The sequence below is a fragment of the Bombus fervidus genome, chromosome 9 (genome assembly GCF_041682495.2).
Source record: "Bombus fervidus isolate BK054 chromosome 9, iyBomFerv1, whole genome shotgun sequence".
Classification (NCBI taxonomy): domain Eukaryota; kingdom Metazoa; phylum Arthropoda; class Insecta; order Hymenoptera; family Apidae; genus Bombus; species Bombus fervidus.
In genome coordinates this window covers 10668641-10684716 of record NC_091525.1, presented here as the reverse complement: position 1 = coordinate 10684716, position 16076 = coordinate 10668641, and the positions used below count along the sequence as shown (strand labels likewise).

Below are 16076 nucleotides of genomic sequence, written 5' to 3'. Positions count from 1 at the left end.
CTACGCACCCCACTAATTACGAGACACCGAGCACAATCGGACCCTCCAAGCGAAATCCGGCCAACCTACGCCCTTCGAGCCTCGGTCTCCGGGCGACCGAGTTTCGCGGAACCATGTATCACGAGCACGCGCTGCTTAACGACACGTGGCTCGTTTCCGCATGGCCGATACCACCCTTCCGCCAAGGACGAGTCTACCTGGTCGAAAGTGTGTAGGCGAAGATGAAGATGCAACGGAAGCGTGAATTGGATCTTGATGAAAAAAGGTTGCATTTGTTGGATTACATGCGTCCTTGAGAGTTCACGGACTTGATTTCTGAAAATGTGAAAAATGATGTTTGGTAAAAGGATGTAAGTGGAAAGGAGATTGGCCAGTAGAGTGGTCGAGTCTATGTAGAAGTTGCTTGCTTGATTTTGGAAGGGAAAATTGAAGAAAATAGATCTTTGTGGATGAAAAGAGCGAAGTTTGAAGATCTGTAACGATAGTTGAACTTACATGTTTCTTCAATTAGAATCCTGTTTAGACCATGGACGTTTTAGTATACTAAAGAGGACAAGAATTTTCCTATTTTAAATGATAATACCAATATAGCTTCTCACATTGTACTATTACATTTGCATATATAAGAAGTTAAGAGATAAGAACTTTAGTTCCTCAATAACAGTGAAATTATGCTCGCAATTAATTCACTAATTGTTTTAAATGAAGTACATTTTCAATTTTGTGCAGCTACAATATCTACGCGTTGATATTTTGGTATTTTAGAATTTAAATGAAAATACTCTGAAGTAAATCTTACGTAACAATAATGTAAATGAAAATTTTGAAAAATATGATTTCGCTGAAAGCCACACAAAATAAAAAAACTATTCTGGTTAGTTGACAGAATGAGAATAAGTAAACAGTGTCTCGCTTAATGCATCCTCTACTACTAAATCCATCAGTGGAAGGGGTATACAAGGGACGTGTACCTATCCTTCCCATGATTTCCGTCACTTCGTCAAAGTAGAATAGGTCAACCGAGAACGTATAGTCAGTGGTATAGCCACGATTACTATCATTATCGTATATACTATGGGAAATTATATACTTTAACAATAAACTTCATCAATTATATCAAAATATTTCTATCCGATATTTACGTTTATCTTATTTTGCAATTCATATTCAGACACCACGGGAAAAGAGCAGAGAAGGGCAATCGTGCAAGGAGTTCGATTCGACTATCAGAATAGTATTATAGTCTTTCTGCATATTTTATGGACTGTTGGTGTATGTACTACATATTATAACACTGAAATGTACGGATGGCGCAATAAATACTTATTAACATACCATTTAGACACCAGTAAATGGTAATTAAACTGTTTTTATATTACTTTGTTGTTAAGAAAAAATAATTATCGAACAATTCTTCAAAGATTGATATTGTCTCGTAGATATTCCGTTTAGAAAGCGTTTTACAATTATTCAATCTCATAGCCAACTTTGCCAAGCCATAATTTCTTGGCGTGGAAAATTTACGACTCACCTATCGCAGAATAATCAAGAACACCTTTCTGCCGCTAATATTACTGACGTTGCTGACTCATGCTGAAGATACATTCATAGTAATCTCAGTTGAACGATGTACATATATCACACAAGGAATCTGTTAAGAAATTTAATACAATTAGAATGTTCTAGAATTCAAAAAGTCAATTCTATAAGATTTTAAGTCTTAGTGAATTTATTACGCAGTTAACATATTGATTTTAAATAAAGAAAGAAATAGTCCACATTTATGTTACATTTCGTTATGAACGGATAATAATGTAACAATGTATTAACAATAAAAATGCTATTATTTTCATATAACATGCAAAAAAAGGTAAAAATACGTACTTAAAAATTTTCTGACGATACGGTGAATCGCACATTCAATTCTTTGATCATTCTGAAGCTGTCCCTCCAATGTATCGCAGGCATCGATAATATCGATTGTACTTTGGCGCCTTTGAAATGTTCTCGCGCCATATTTTTTACTGAATACTTGAATCAAATAAAAGTAATTCCTTAATATATAAAAGTTAAGAAATGTATTATATTCGTAATATATTGTAAAACTCATTTAATATGTTACAAATTATTAATAAAATATAATATCAGTAAGAATTATTAATTAACTAGAAAAAACAAAATATTACACATGATATGCTCCTATGTTATTAATTAAATTGTTAATCGGTATTGGTTAAGCATAGCAATATTAAAGGAAGGATAAAGATATTGAAATTAATACAATACTTAATAAATAATAATTATATGTCAAAATGCTCTTTACGTTTATGATATAAAATTTACGATACTATTTTATAACCTATGTATGTTTAAATATGTATAATGATTTAGGAACACGTAATTGAAAATTAAACATTCAATATCATTTGCATTATTATGTAATTATTGTCTTTACACTATATTAGCACAATTCTTGTTAGCATCAAACATTCCAATAGCCTTGTAAATTATTTTAAATCTATTATTTCTATATAGAAAAATTATTTAATCTTCTAAAGTTATTTATTACTAATACTTACATATAATTTTCGTAGATTTAAAATTTTCTATATGCTTAAAGTCTATTTGTGTCGCTTCTTTTACGTAATAAATAGATTGATAAACGTCTTGATATAAATAAATTGAGATATCGATACAAATTATATATTCTATTAAGTCAATACAGTAGATCGTTTTGAAGAGCCTCTTGAAAAGACAGGGTGATATTTCGACGTGCATCAAATTAATAATTGACTATCGTTTCGAAATTTTCTCATTGACTACAGTAGTTACTGGCTTATATAAAAACTGATAAAATATAAAGATTATGCAATATGTAAAAGTTGACAAGTTTTAAAGATTATTTAAGACGATCATGTTGAAAACAATATCTCAATTGACTCCTGTAGTAGCACCGTCTCAAATATGGCTGAAACATCAGTCAGTGTGTAGTTCGTACACTGTGGTTGGATGTTACGGTGTCTCGCGTAACGTTTTACCTCGTACTATTATTCAATCTAAATGTTCCGTGTCCTGCTTATACAAAACTACAAGAAGAGAGTTCCAGCAGTCAAGTAAACGTGCTGTCATCACATGCTGCGGGACAAAAGAAGAAAAAATGGCACCAACGCGTGTTATTCTTATGTCGTGTGGCAGTTATAACCCTCCAACCAATATGCATTTAAGAATGTTTGGTACATATATATCATTCCTTATAATCAATATCGAGCCTTCATATAAACACAAAATTCTTCAATTCGCGTACAATATAGTAGACGAATTTTACGACATTTAAGATTTGTTGATTATTTGAACGAATCGGAACATTGTTAAGATAACACCGTGTAAACAATCCGAATTGGTGTTGTCGACGTTCACAAATAAGAATTATTTAGGATATGAATTTTTAATCAGATTTGCAAATAAAATTTTGTATTAATTAACAAGTTTAAATTATTCATACAATTCTATATTTTGTAGAAATTGTTTCATAATTAAAATATTAAATGTAATTTTCTTTTGACAATGTAGTAACCTTTTATTGGAAATTTACAGAAATAGCCAGAGATCATCTTCACAGAATGGGAACGCATATTGTAGTTGGCGGTGTTATATCTCCTGTACATGATGCATATGCTAAGAAAGAACTGGCAAGCGCAACGCACAGATGTGCTATGTTGAGATTAGCTTTACAAAACAGCGAATGGATTCGACTTAGCACTTGGGAAACTAGACAGAATGGTTGGACAAAGACTAGATTAAGTTTACAGTATCATCAAAATTTATTGAACTCTGTGGTATTTGACTGGGCTAATGTCAAACATAATGTATCAGCGGAGGATCTGGAATGGATTCCAGAAAATGTAAAAAATAGTTCTGACCATACTCCAATCCAAATTAAATTATTGTGCGGTGCTGATCTATTAGAAAGTTTTGGAACCTATGATCTTTGGGCTGAAGAAGACGTAAGTAACACTTTTATTTATTTTATTTTGCTATTTATAATGTTTTGATAATTAAAGAAAATTTTTATAATTTTATATTTGCAGATCGATGCAATTGTTGGAGAATATGGTCTGGTAGTTATTACAAGGGAAGGTTCTAATCCAAATAAGTTCATATATGATTCAGATATTCTTTCTAAGTATATGGTAATTGTCTTATCAACAATTGTTATATATCTTTTACATCAACCTAGTATTCTTATAATTAATTTCTGTACAGCACAATATATACATAGTAACTGAATGGATTCCAAATGAAGTTAGCTCAACTAGAATAAGGAGAGCATTGAAACGAGGTGAGAGTGTCAGGTATCTCGTACAAGATTCTGTGATTGATTATGTCTATAAGCAAGGAATTTATGATGCAAAGTCAACAACATCGACAATGTGAGTTTAAACATAATTTCACTGAAACGATTGTTCACTTAACTAGTGGGAACTTAATAGTATGTCTTCCAGTAGATTTAAACAAAAATTTATTTTTATGTATTTTGTACGAAAAGAATATATTTTTATAGCATTCATATTCCTCATAGTTGGTGAGTTTAGAACATACAGAATAGGTTGATCTAAGATGTTGTAAAGTTGTACAGTCATACACATACACAGTTGTATATTTTATAATTAAAATTTAACCCTATTATTACTCAATAACATCAATGCATTAGTCATAAGATGGATTATAATAATCAATATATTGATTTTTAAATATATAAATATTTGAATGTTGAATAAGAAGGGAGATATGGAATTTTTGTTTTCTACAAAGTAGTTTTTTAAATATTTTATAAATGATATAAAGGATGTTAAAAAAATAATTGGTAGTATATAGATTTATTTCATAAGAAAATGTAATAATGTATTTTTTATAAGATACATATGATTACCAAACATACATGGGCGATATAATGTAACTTAATATTAGATATTAGGTCTAGTTGATAAAAATATTTCAACACTAAAAATACTATATTCTTATAAATCTTTCGAATTGTTTATTCGATAAATACTCATAAAGCAACAGGTGCCAAACAATTCTAAAAAGAACTTATTGAGTATTAAAAGGGTTAACACATCTCGTATAAACAATATGCAGCAATATATTATCTAGTCTAAGAATCTTTTATTTATTATGTAAATCTAATCAGATCTATTTCCTAGTAACTCGACTGTAATTACAAATAAATTTTAGCAACTGAATTTTTTTTTTTTTTTATTTAATTTAAATTGTATTCAATTCGCTAATCGTGGGGAAAGTACCGATTCACGGATAAAGGTAATTTTCCTTGCTTCATTCAATTCCCTTTACCATTCAGAACATAATTAAACAAAGAAATTGAATAACGAATTTACATAAATGTGACATAAATATCTCGATGTCAAGATGTAATTCGATAAAAAAAATTAGTGGAACAACTTTGCCCTGAATCGGACTTCTATCAAGCATCGAATTAACGAAGACCATATAAAAAATAGTGTCTTGTTTTTCACGCTGCCAATCTACTTGGACACTGAAGTAAGTTGGAACTGACCTCGCCCAACGCGAATAATTACTTGACCATTGATTCCAAGTATCAAAGCACCTTTCTCACGCCGTCGCCTAGCGACGTTACCATGGACTCCCCGAGTCCGATCGAAATTATATCCATCGATGTGCCTGATACCGTTCTGCGTAAGAATATCCAGAACGCAACAAACATGGCTTGCGTGGCCTCCCGTCACGCCGGCTGCGGTGGCCTCGAGGAGGCGCGCGAGAAATTCATTAGCGCTCTCGTTGCCGAGAACGGCAACGCCAAACATATAACGACCGCGAAGGCCGCGTATCCAGGTCTCGCGAAACAGATCATCGCCACCGAAACCGGCGAGTCGCAGATCCTCGACGAGGTAGGTTTCGTTGACGATGATAGGAAAGTTAGGAAGGTAGTCAGGGTACAGCCCCGATCGAGTCAATTGGAAGAGGTGTCCCCGGGTGTAGCCACCTCGTCGAAACGCGAGAATCTCGTCAAACTTAATACGAAGCCGTTAATCGAGGCGAAAAATAGCGTAGTTAAATCGTCAGAGACTAGTAACAGACTTCGAGTCCAGTACGACGTCGTTGATGTAGAATCAGGAGGGAGTAGAGTCATGAGTCGCGAAGCTAGATCGTCTATTTCATCTTCGACTGTCTCGTCCTCGACGATGTCCGCTATGGACAATGGTGGAGGACGCCACGAAGGCGCTTTATCCGATTTTAGCGTAGACAAGGAGGATTACAGGCTCACGCGGTACGGCTTGGACGACACGGTCGAAGACGAAGTCCAAGACAAGCATAAAGATTCCTGGTTAGGTAAACAACGATCGAACGACTCTATAGAGACTCAGCAGGGAAGTCTATCGCGCAAAAAACAATACCCTGATCCAAAGGGAAGCGACGAGATTTGCGATCAGGACGACTTTCCTAATGATAGCGTTCGATGCTCAAACACGCAGGTGTTAGTTTTAGTTAGCGCGATGATTCATAATCCTTTCGACAAGGAAGGTACGACGTTGATTGTTGAAGAGAACGGGGTACAGGGTAAAGGCGAGATCACGATATACAAAGGCGAGTCGGATGGAAGTATCGATAAATTGAGTCTTTTGGTGCAGTCGCCTGTTCCGTCGTCCGTTAGCGACGAGAGCACCGTAAAGATACAAGAGATAGTCGATGATGGAACGGAGATCGTGAGAGAAGCCTCCGATGACTCGTTGGCCTTAGATGACAAGTCCTCGAAGAAGGACGTAAGCCTAGAGATAGATGGTAAGTATGTGAAGTCAGTGGTGAACGCGCGCAAGAGTCCCAGGAAGACAAAGAACGGTCAGATGAGAATACATAATGAAAGTGACGAGAAAAGAGTGAAAGAGAGCGAAGCAATAGAAAAGAGCGTCGACTCGGGCACGCAATCGGAAGAAACGTTCTATAAGACTGTCTCGAATGCTTCTTCGTCGAGATCAAAGAGCCCTAAAAGAGAGAGCAAATCTCGATCGAAGATCCACGCGTCCATGATCAGCGATGAAAGAACCAAGAAAGTGAAACGGTACGACGCGTCGTTAAAAGGAAGTCTCGATTCGGTGATCACCACGAACGATTCGAGGACGATTTCTAGAAGGAGATCGAAGACCGAGGAAACGTTCTCGAAGAAATCGAAGAGCTGCGAGTCCATTAAGAAGATCCAGGAAGTGTGTTACGAAGATCCTTCCAAAGCGGACAGTACGTCTCAGCTGATCACGGCGAACGAACTAGACATGCAAACCGACGAATTCTGCTCTGCCTGCTGCTACGTGAACGAATTGTCTTTAAGGACGGAAGAGATAATGGGAACGGAAGAAGTAATCCTGCGTTCCAATTGCAGTTCCATCGTCGACGAAGATTCTACGGAATGCGATATTTGTAGTTCTTGGAATTTGCAAGAGTCGACTGACACCTTGGATCGGAAACTCATTTCCTCCACGACCGACTGCGATCAGCTATGCGAGGTTTGTGAGATCTGCAACGAGATCTGTGCCACTTTCAACCCCGATCAGGAGCCAAGATCGTACTCTACCAGGGATCCAAGAGATTTGACTCATAGTCGAGCGTTCGAGTCTTCCTCGAGAAGTCTTCCTAAGAACAGTTCTAGAATCGGCGACAGTATCGCGACTAATCCGTCTCTGGACGATGACAGCTTCGAGATCGAGAACTGTGGCTTCCAGAGCGGACCAGAGTCGGCGAATGATCGAAAGTTTAGCGATCAAATAAGCGAAATACAATTTTCCAAGTCTTTCAATATCTCCGATTCGGCTGTTATTAAAAAGAAATCACGCGATAAATATTTTATTCCTAAAGACGAGTTGGCTATCCTGTCTAGTAATTCCAGGCGCGTGAATCGCAAGGGATCGTTATTTAGAAAAAAACCAGCCGAGGATCCTGTCAACGTTTCTCAAGATAAGAGACGTTATTCCTCGGTGGATAATCTTCAATCGGCCAGAACATCTTCCAGAAACAATGACAAAGTTCTGAGGCCTAAGAACAGCAAGCTGATCGGCTCAGCGGATAACATACGCGCTTCTAGAAGCTCCAGAAGATGCAAATCGTTGCAGAGATCGGCGGACAATGTTCGATACGTGGATTCGTCCACGGACAATTTGGATTCTCTGGTGGAAAGTTTAGGAAGGGAGGACGAAACGCAAGATGACATCAATTGGATAGAGAAGCCTAAAGTCAGGGACAACGAAACTGTAAAGATGATCCTGACCAAGCATGGAATTAAGATAATTAGCGAAAAGGAAACCGCTCTATAATGAAATTAGAAGGACGATATAAAAATTCAACGAATTTGGAGGAACGTAATTTGTTCTAAGGAAATCGCTCACGTTAGTTAAAGAAAAAATGTTGCAAGAAATATATACATATATTATTATTATACACGACACAAATTAGTTTGAACTCTCGTTAGGCTAACTGCAAACCTTAGGATGCAGACTTATCGACTCTCTTGTGATAATTCTGATCGATATATCGTCTTCAACAGATACAAGATTTTTCACATTATAATAGAAACTTAGTTAACGAATATACGTATCTATATAAAGATGAAAGAAGATAAAGAAATATATATATACATATACATATACATATATATTTATAACTCGGGAAAGAGGTTCTTTACCGAGAGAAAAAGAAACGCCAAATGTTACGAGATTTGATCCTACTCACAGATTCTATTTAATTAATAACGATGATGTTCACGCGACCGAGACTCTTTACGAAAATCCGCCAAAAAAATATTGCATAAAAAGAGAGAGAAAATAGAGCAAGATCTCAAAGCGTGACATTGTTGAGCCGCACGTTGTTCGTCGTGAATAGAAGGAAAAGAGTTCTAAAACGATATGCATACAAGAGTACACAGGCCTTGGGAGAACTCCTTTAGGATAGGAATACAACCAGAGAAAACGATATTATATATGTATATTATTATTATTGCGTTATAACGAACTGAACTAACAGTCGCTGCTATTGAGCGTGATTAAACAAATTAAATGAATCACGGGGTGTTTCGTTGTCGCGTGCGTTGGAAGGAAATATTAAAGAAAAATGCTCGATAAATTTCAAATAAATACGAGATAAAAGGAAGACTACAAACTATTGTGGAAGAGAAATGAGTTCTTGACAACGCACGAGCATCGAGAACAGTAAATTATCGAGACAATCCTACAATTAACTCGTCAATATTATACGAAGAGAATAAAGAATGGTTTCGATTAACCATAAAGTATTCTATACATATAAACTACGTAAGCGATGCGTTACGATGGGCTGCGGTACATCGATCGGGGAGGCCGTGATTAATTAATGTCGCTTCTAATAGAACCCGCTGATCTCAGTTTACCTTTCGTCGTGTGCAAAGGAAGAAAGGGATCAAAAGAAAAACAAAAGGGGGTCAGATGAAACGATAAAGAGGACGTGCATTTTCGTTTTCACGAGAATGAATTATTCGCGAATTTAGTGACAGACTGCCTTTCTGCGCGACGAATCTGACGATATAACGATTAATTAATTGATTACGGTTTACACATACATACATACATTACACCTCTGCCAAATAATGTTTATTGAGAACGTGCCAATTGTCTTTTAATATCTTTTTAGACATCGTGTTTTTTACTCTTTCGAACGGTATAGCTCTGTGTATGATAGTTTGAAATCGTCGATATTTTTTCAACAAAAGCGATTCAAAGGGAGATCGAGAAGGGAGAGAAAACGAGGAACGTTCCTCGATTCCGTCACTGTCGCTCATCGAGCATAATGAGTAATTTTTATGCGTATATTCGTATTTCTATTTTTTTTTCTCTTTTTTTTTTTTAAGTCAATCTCTCTCTTTCGTATCTTTTTGTATCCTGTATGCACGGTGTCATGCGCCTCTCTTTTTGTCGTAAGTCTCGCTTAGAGAAATCCATCCAGCGATCGTAATTGCTGTCTTTTAGCGAATATTTTTTCCAAATATTGATCAACCACTCCACTGCATCTAACTGTGATGAAATCGTTCTTGGAAGGAGAAGAATATACAGAGCAATCTGTGACAAATATCTTTCCTTTTACGATCGATACTTTTTTTTTCTCTCTCTCTCTCTCTCTTTCCTTCTTTCTTTTACAAGATTTTTATTATCAAACGTTTGCTCAGATTAATCATTAACGAGAGTCACAAGACTCGATTGTAAATACGCTTAGGTGCAATGGAAACGAATCGTTGTTTGATATAATGGCTGAGCTTCTTAGGCGTATTACCTGTGTTTTCATAGTGCCTAATTTTCCATTGTTCTGCCAGCAATCGCGCCTATTTTGACGAGCCACTGTCAAGGTGCATCGTGTCTGCGAATGATTTTGCGAGATGCGATACTTTTTTACATTTTGTTTCATTCTTTATTTCTTAGTCGATAAGGACAAATTGTTTTGTTCTCGAACACACACACACACCATCGTCCTCCTTTCTATCACAGCCCTGTTCTTTTTCTTTAGTCTTGATGCGCAAGCCTAATTCTTTTACACATCCCCCCCCCTCCCCTTTCGAGCAAACTGTTGTTCCGCTCTTGTTATTTGTATAGTAACGTAGATAGACGAAGGTGGCGAGAAATATGCTCAAGCTGACGGTATTCATTGTTTAAAATTCATGTAAAAGTGCTTCCTAAATGCGACTAAAACGGCTCTAGGCCACCCTTGTATCTTTTTGGACCAATTCCGCTTCTTTTTTCTATTCCTGTATCGTTCGTTTCTTTGTTGTCTGTATTTTTCGATTATTTCGTGAGACATGTGAAATGTGTTTGGCCATCACGACTTCTATCATGCAATCGCTTGTCGAATAAAAATCTTCGTTGTCTAAACAGTTTCTCTCATTAGTATTCGTACCGTGAAGTGTTCCCTGAAAAATTGAAGAAAGAGAAGAAGGCGTACAATTTGACTGTGTACAGATCAGTATTACTGTTCAATTTTTTAAATAATCCTATCGTATATTAAGCATACGGTATTGTTAGTATTTTTAAGTAACGTTACAGATTACGCGTGATATTCACTATTACTTAAGAGATCTCGCCATACGTTAACGTTAATGTCACTTGTTAACGCTATCATGTCGAAAACGCGAGGATGATCTAAAAAGAGGCAAAAAACGATCTAGAGAAATAAAAGAAATATAATTTCCATAAGAATCTAGAAATGAATCTTCCTTAATCAATAGGAAAGGAAGGACGAAGATGAAAAATCCCGACAGTTTAGTCACAATAGCACGTTGACTGCCACGACATCCGTATTCGGATGTCAGCAAAATTTATGGTCGGGCCGCGTAACCCATATTCGAGTGTCGCTTATTTGACTGCTTGCGAAGGATCGTCGTAGGTATTTGAAAAGATATTGCATAATAATAAAACTGTTGAATTGTTATAAAAGTAATACGAAAATGGTTTATTAAACAAATTATTTAGAATGTAAAACTTTAAAGCATTCTATACATAGCTGAAGTTGGTCGGGACAATTTGGACAATAAGTTGTTGTTTTCTTTAAATTTTTTGCGTCTTTGTTCGGTCCATTCGACGTCTTTTATTTGCATAAGATATTTTATTTGTATGCGCGTCTAATGCTTCTTCCGGAATCATTTTTCCGAACGGCGATATTATGCTGACTCCATCGAAGATAAGAATTTTTTGTATTTTCAAACAACCCTAATAATTTTACAGCTAATAACTTCTGATATTTATATCCTTCGTTGTTACAATTTTGTAAGCCGTCAATGCGTTTTCAACAGAAATTCCCAGAAGGAGTTGGACGCCAAGTTTTCTGTACCATTTGATTCCTTTTCTAATTTTGGTGGCATAAGAAACCATTCGGTGGGAATAATCTATACCACACTTTCCTTCATTATATTCAACAACAGCTAGTGGTTCTAATATTGCGAACAAACGAAACGAGAGATCATTCTTGAAACCACCACTTGAGCGACTCGCATTACTAAAATATCGATGGGAGTATTTAGCAGAGAATACTTGGTATTGTGACACGCGTGGCCTAGCGGAAATTTATTTAATAACACTGCGTGGTATTCAACGTATTAAAAATCAAATTATCATAATTTTGTCTTCCATCACAGGTCCATATTTTATATTCGTCTAAATCCCTATTCCAAGAACAAGAAGATTCTTCACATTTGCAACTCCGATATACATATCCGCTGTTTCGCGATTATTAAAAAATCTCTCCAAACTCTCTTCTCGTATCTTCCTTAGCTAAGTTAACGTTCGATCGATTTCGAATTTCAAAACATCCACGTGTCACGTTACAGCACTCCACTCCAAATCTATAGATCTTTATTCGATCGTTACGGAAATATACACCCGAGCCCTCTTTTTAGATTTTCCATTAATCGAATCGCGATGGATGCCAAATTTCATGAAATTCATCGGTGTATAGGAATCGTGTTCGACGGAGACGTCTCTTTCTCAATTTTTGGCCAAAATTCGAAAACGGTGGTCGCCGCGCAAAGATCATCGTAAAAAGGAAGACGAGACAAGCGAAATAAACCCCCGATGGCGTGATAGAAGTCGATGTGTGGTTCGGTTCTGATGGAGCATGTGATATGTGTTTTCCAGGGTACAGCAAAACCTGCATGCCTACTGTAAGACAGATAATTGACTGTCTCGTTGCTGCTCGACCCATGCCAATCCGATGCGGCCCCTGCCTTACTGCTAAACGTACTAATACTGCTACTAACAATCGCGGTAGTAACGGCGCCAGTCGCGTTAGTAGCACGGCTAACAGCAACAACATCAACAGCTACATCAACAACAACAAGAACGTACACGCCTACGAGAACATTCAGAGCTTTAGTATGCGCGAGAACGTCCTGATCGATTGCGCGACCAGCCGCGACTAGGATTTCCGTTTATCGCAGTGCTGGGGAGGTTTGGTCAAATCCTTACGAATCACTTGACAAGACTTGTAGATTTTACGACTTTCGATTCTTTTTCTCAATTGAAATTCTTTACGAGCGAATGGAGCGAAGGAATAGATTGATCTGTTATCTTTTCCTTTTGTTGGGTTGCTTGGAAAGTTTCTGGCGAGATTGAAAAACAATGGAACTTAATATCGATCGTAAGAAATCGTTATGAACTTTCCGAAATACCTAAGGTTTGTTTTTTTTTTTTTTTTAGTATAAAATAATGTACTATAACAATTGGAAATGTTTAAGGTTGGACATCATTTAGGAGGAAAGGTTTTGTTTATTGTACGGTCGTTTATTTTATAAGATTTTTTATAATAATGTATTACTAGCTATTTTATTTATATTTCAATTATTTATGAGGAGCTATTATTTATTTCGTTTCTATTTTCTGTTATTTTTATATTATTCAAATAGGAGAAAGCTAGATGTAAATCTTACGGGCTATATAAGAATAGTAAGATTAAGACCTCTTATCTTGTTTAAATATTAAAAAGCAAAAACTTGTACCTGTTTTGATATAAGATGCAAAAGCTTGAGAAGATGTGCTGAAATAGGAATTGCTTTTTTGAAATACAACATTGAGAGATCATAACACGTGTAATATAAATAAGCCTGAAAAAAGAAAAAGACGTAAAAAAATCGTATACGTATGCCTATGTATACTTTGTATTCTTTTGCCAATTCTAGTGGTTAGTATTCATTTATTTTATCGCTGCAGCAAGTATTTACACTGTCATTAAAATTACCATACAAAGTATGACTCTTAGCGAGGACCTTATTGTTGCTAACGTTATGATCGCTGATCAATTGGAATGTTCCTCTGTTCGAACATTATTTCCCCAGCACTGCTTGTTTTTTAAAAAGAAAAAAAGTTTTTTGATTCCGTTCTTTTATACTCGGACCATATTTTTCAACGTTAGAATTTGATACATCTTTTTGCACTATTAATGTTAGAGAAAATGGTGTCAACTCGTTCGATCATTCTAAACAAAGTTACGTCATATAAACAATTTATTCACGAATTCACGGATAGGTCGTATTACCAATTAAATTTCGTGTGACATCATCTTCTTTATCGTTAAAATTTCACAAGAATTCAGAAACTTGTCGAAAAGCATGTATTCAAATATTGAAAAAAAAAAAAAAAAGAAAAGAAAAAAGATAGAAACTCTGTTTAATACTGGCACGTTACCAATTGTAACAGATTATGATTTCCACTTTTACGAGAACTTACAGAAACGGAAGTAGTCTGAAGGGAAAAATAATTTCACCCAGCTAACCATAGAACTGCTTCTGTCAACTTTAAACTTTCAAACCTTTGTTAAATTATTATCTCCATTGAAGCTTAAAAAAAGACTATACTATCTTACGTAACAGGCTATTAAGCTGTCTCCATGAATCAAGATCATTACAATCGTTAAGGATCCGTTTGTATAGTATCTCTTTACGTACAACGCTGCTACTTTCTTACAATAGCGTCATTTTATTCGTATCTCACAAGTTGCGTGTCTACTATTATGGCTACAGTTATAATTTTGCAATATCCGCGACAATCCTAGCCGCTGTGGATGTTGCGTATTAACTTTGGCGGTGCGTTATTTCGATTTAATGACACGACGATGGAAACGACTTATGCTTTGGTACTTGCTACGGTCGGTCAATTTGCGAGTGTCGTTTCGAAACGATGTCAATGGTCATGCAAGCACGTGGCAACATATGTAAATTCAAAGCTACAGCGTCAATTGGACGATGATTTTTTAATTCTACGTCTAGATCGAAATATCGAAGAACGCATTTTACGAATTGGTACCACCATGAAGTGGCTGATCTTCGAATTATTTTTTATGTAGAATCATCCTCTTCCTGGCCGTACCATTAATCACAGAGGACACTTTGTATATTCGAACGTTATACGAATCTTGTATTACACATTTTGTTCTTTACAAGGCGTTCGTTGATGTAATGGTTTATTTTAAAACAATGCGAGGCGGAAAGATCGAAGTTAGACGATTGATCCAAACGATTAGCATTTTTCTATGGTTTCGCAGAGTATAGAGGATCTTACCAACCGCGAAACTTCCAAATTAGTATCTCGCGGTTACGAGGGCGAATTTATAAGGGGAAATCAAAATAATCGATACATATTTTATATACGTTGGTAAGAGAGGAAGGATGTGAGGATGAATGAGAGAGAAAAAATGTTTGAAACTGAAGAAACGCGAACGAACTTCGACGGGCTTGGATTATTGTTATATTTTTTGAGAAACTTTGTTTCCTAACTACTACCAAAGAAAACCAAAGAAATAATTCGTCGAATCTTAATTATTTTTTTTTATTTCAGCTCTTACTACACTTTGAACTTTGCACTCCAACAGATTTGCATATTTCTTTTCTTCTCAAACTTAAGCTTAAACAACATTTATACGGAGATAGAGGTTTTAAAATGTTTCTGAAGTTGCAGATTGTTTCAAATGAAACGAAAGATGGAAAGATTTGAATTAATTGCGGCAAACGATCTATCTACATGCAGTAATTACAATGACAAACACATTAACGAGTCGTTGAAAATCAAGGCTGAGTATAATTAAAAGTTGCCGAGACTCAATGTCTTATAAAAAGAAAATCTAACGAGGTCTTAACGAGTAATTAAAATTTTAAATCATCCGGCAATTTATTAGCCGCAACTTGAAAAAGTTACTCGAAGCAATCCTTGATAGTCTGAAAAACAATTTTATTGCTGTTTGTCGAGCATCGTATCAATCATTCGAGTATCCAGCTACATACATATGTACCTGTTTCGTTCAAAAGAATCCTACGTTCACTGTATATTGCGACATTTCTAAAAAAGAAGTCCTTGGGAGTGCAATGATCAAATGTCGCGTATCTTTGCTTGATGGTAGTATTATTCAAGAAAATCTTCCATGGCTCATATAGTATACTAATGCTACCGCTTTTTTCTTTCTTTTTCTTTTGTATCTGATTGAAGAATAGTTGCCAAGTAAGATGAAAAAGAATTGTGATAGAATTTTAGCGGCTAGACTTTACTATA

General features: G+C 35.9%; 1 protein-coding gene and 1 long non-coding RNA gene across 5 annotated transcripts in view; one reads left to right on the top strand and one right to left on the bottom strand.

Annotated features, from left to right (window-relative positions):
- Nucleotides 1–2016, bottom strand: part of LOC139991173 (uncharacterized) — a 143964-nt gene extending 141948 nt beyond the window's left edge. Inside the window, exons 1-2 of the long non-coding RNA XR_011800746.1 lie at nucleotides 1885–2016; nucleotides 1532–1651 (exon numbers count right to left, since the gene is read on the bottom strand). This is a non-coding gene — a long non-coding RNA (uncharacterized lncRNA). The remainder of the gene's footprint in view (nucleotides 1–1531; nucleotides 1652–1884) is intronic.
- Nucleotides 2017–2898: 882 nt separating this feature from the next.
- Nucleotides 2899–12863, top strand: Nmnat (nicotinamide mononucleotide adenylyltransferase). 4 transcript variants are annotated; one of them, XM_072010968.1, is made up of 6 exons: nucleotides 2900–3233; nucleotides 3595–4004; nucleotides 4089–4190; nucleotides 4264–4430; nucleotides 5561–5927; nucleotides 12675–12842. In XM_072010968.1, exons 1-6 carry the CDS (start codon nucleotides 2915–2917, stop codon nucleotides 12702–12704), a joined length of 1395 nt encoding a protein of 464 aa, XP_071867069.1. In that variant the 5' UTR covers nucleotides 2900–2914; the 3' UTR covers nucleotides 12705–12842. The 4 variants fall into 4 exon arrangements, with proteins under 4 accessions (XP_071867068.1, XP_071867069.1, XP_071867070.1 ...); XM_072010969.1 differs by lacking the exon at nucleotides 5561–5927 and adding an exon at nucleotides 5520–5559; XM_072010967.1 differs by lacking the exon at nucleotides 12675–12842 and having other exon boundaries at nucleotides 2899–3233; nucleotides 5561–8847.
- The last annotated feature ends 3213 nt before the right edge of the window (nucleotides 12864–16076 follow it).

Coding starts and splice junctions, on each gene's coding strand:
- Nmnat (XM_072010967.1), top strand. CDS start 2,915: ATGTTGAAAACAATATCTCAATTGACTCCTGTAGTAGCACCGTCTCAA. Junction 4,191..4,263: donor ATATTCTTTCTAAGTATATG/GTAATTGTCTTA, acceptor ATTTCTGTACAG/CACAATATATACATAGTAAC. Junction 4,431..5,560: donor AAGTCAACAACATCGACAAT/GTGAGTTTAAAC, acceptor TGGACACTGAAG/TAAGTTGGAACTGACCTCGC.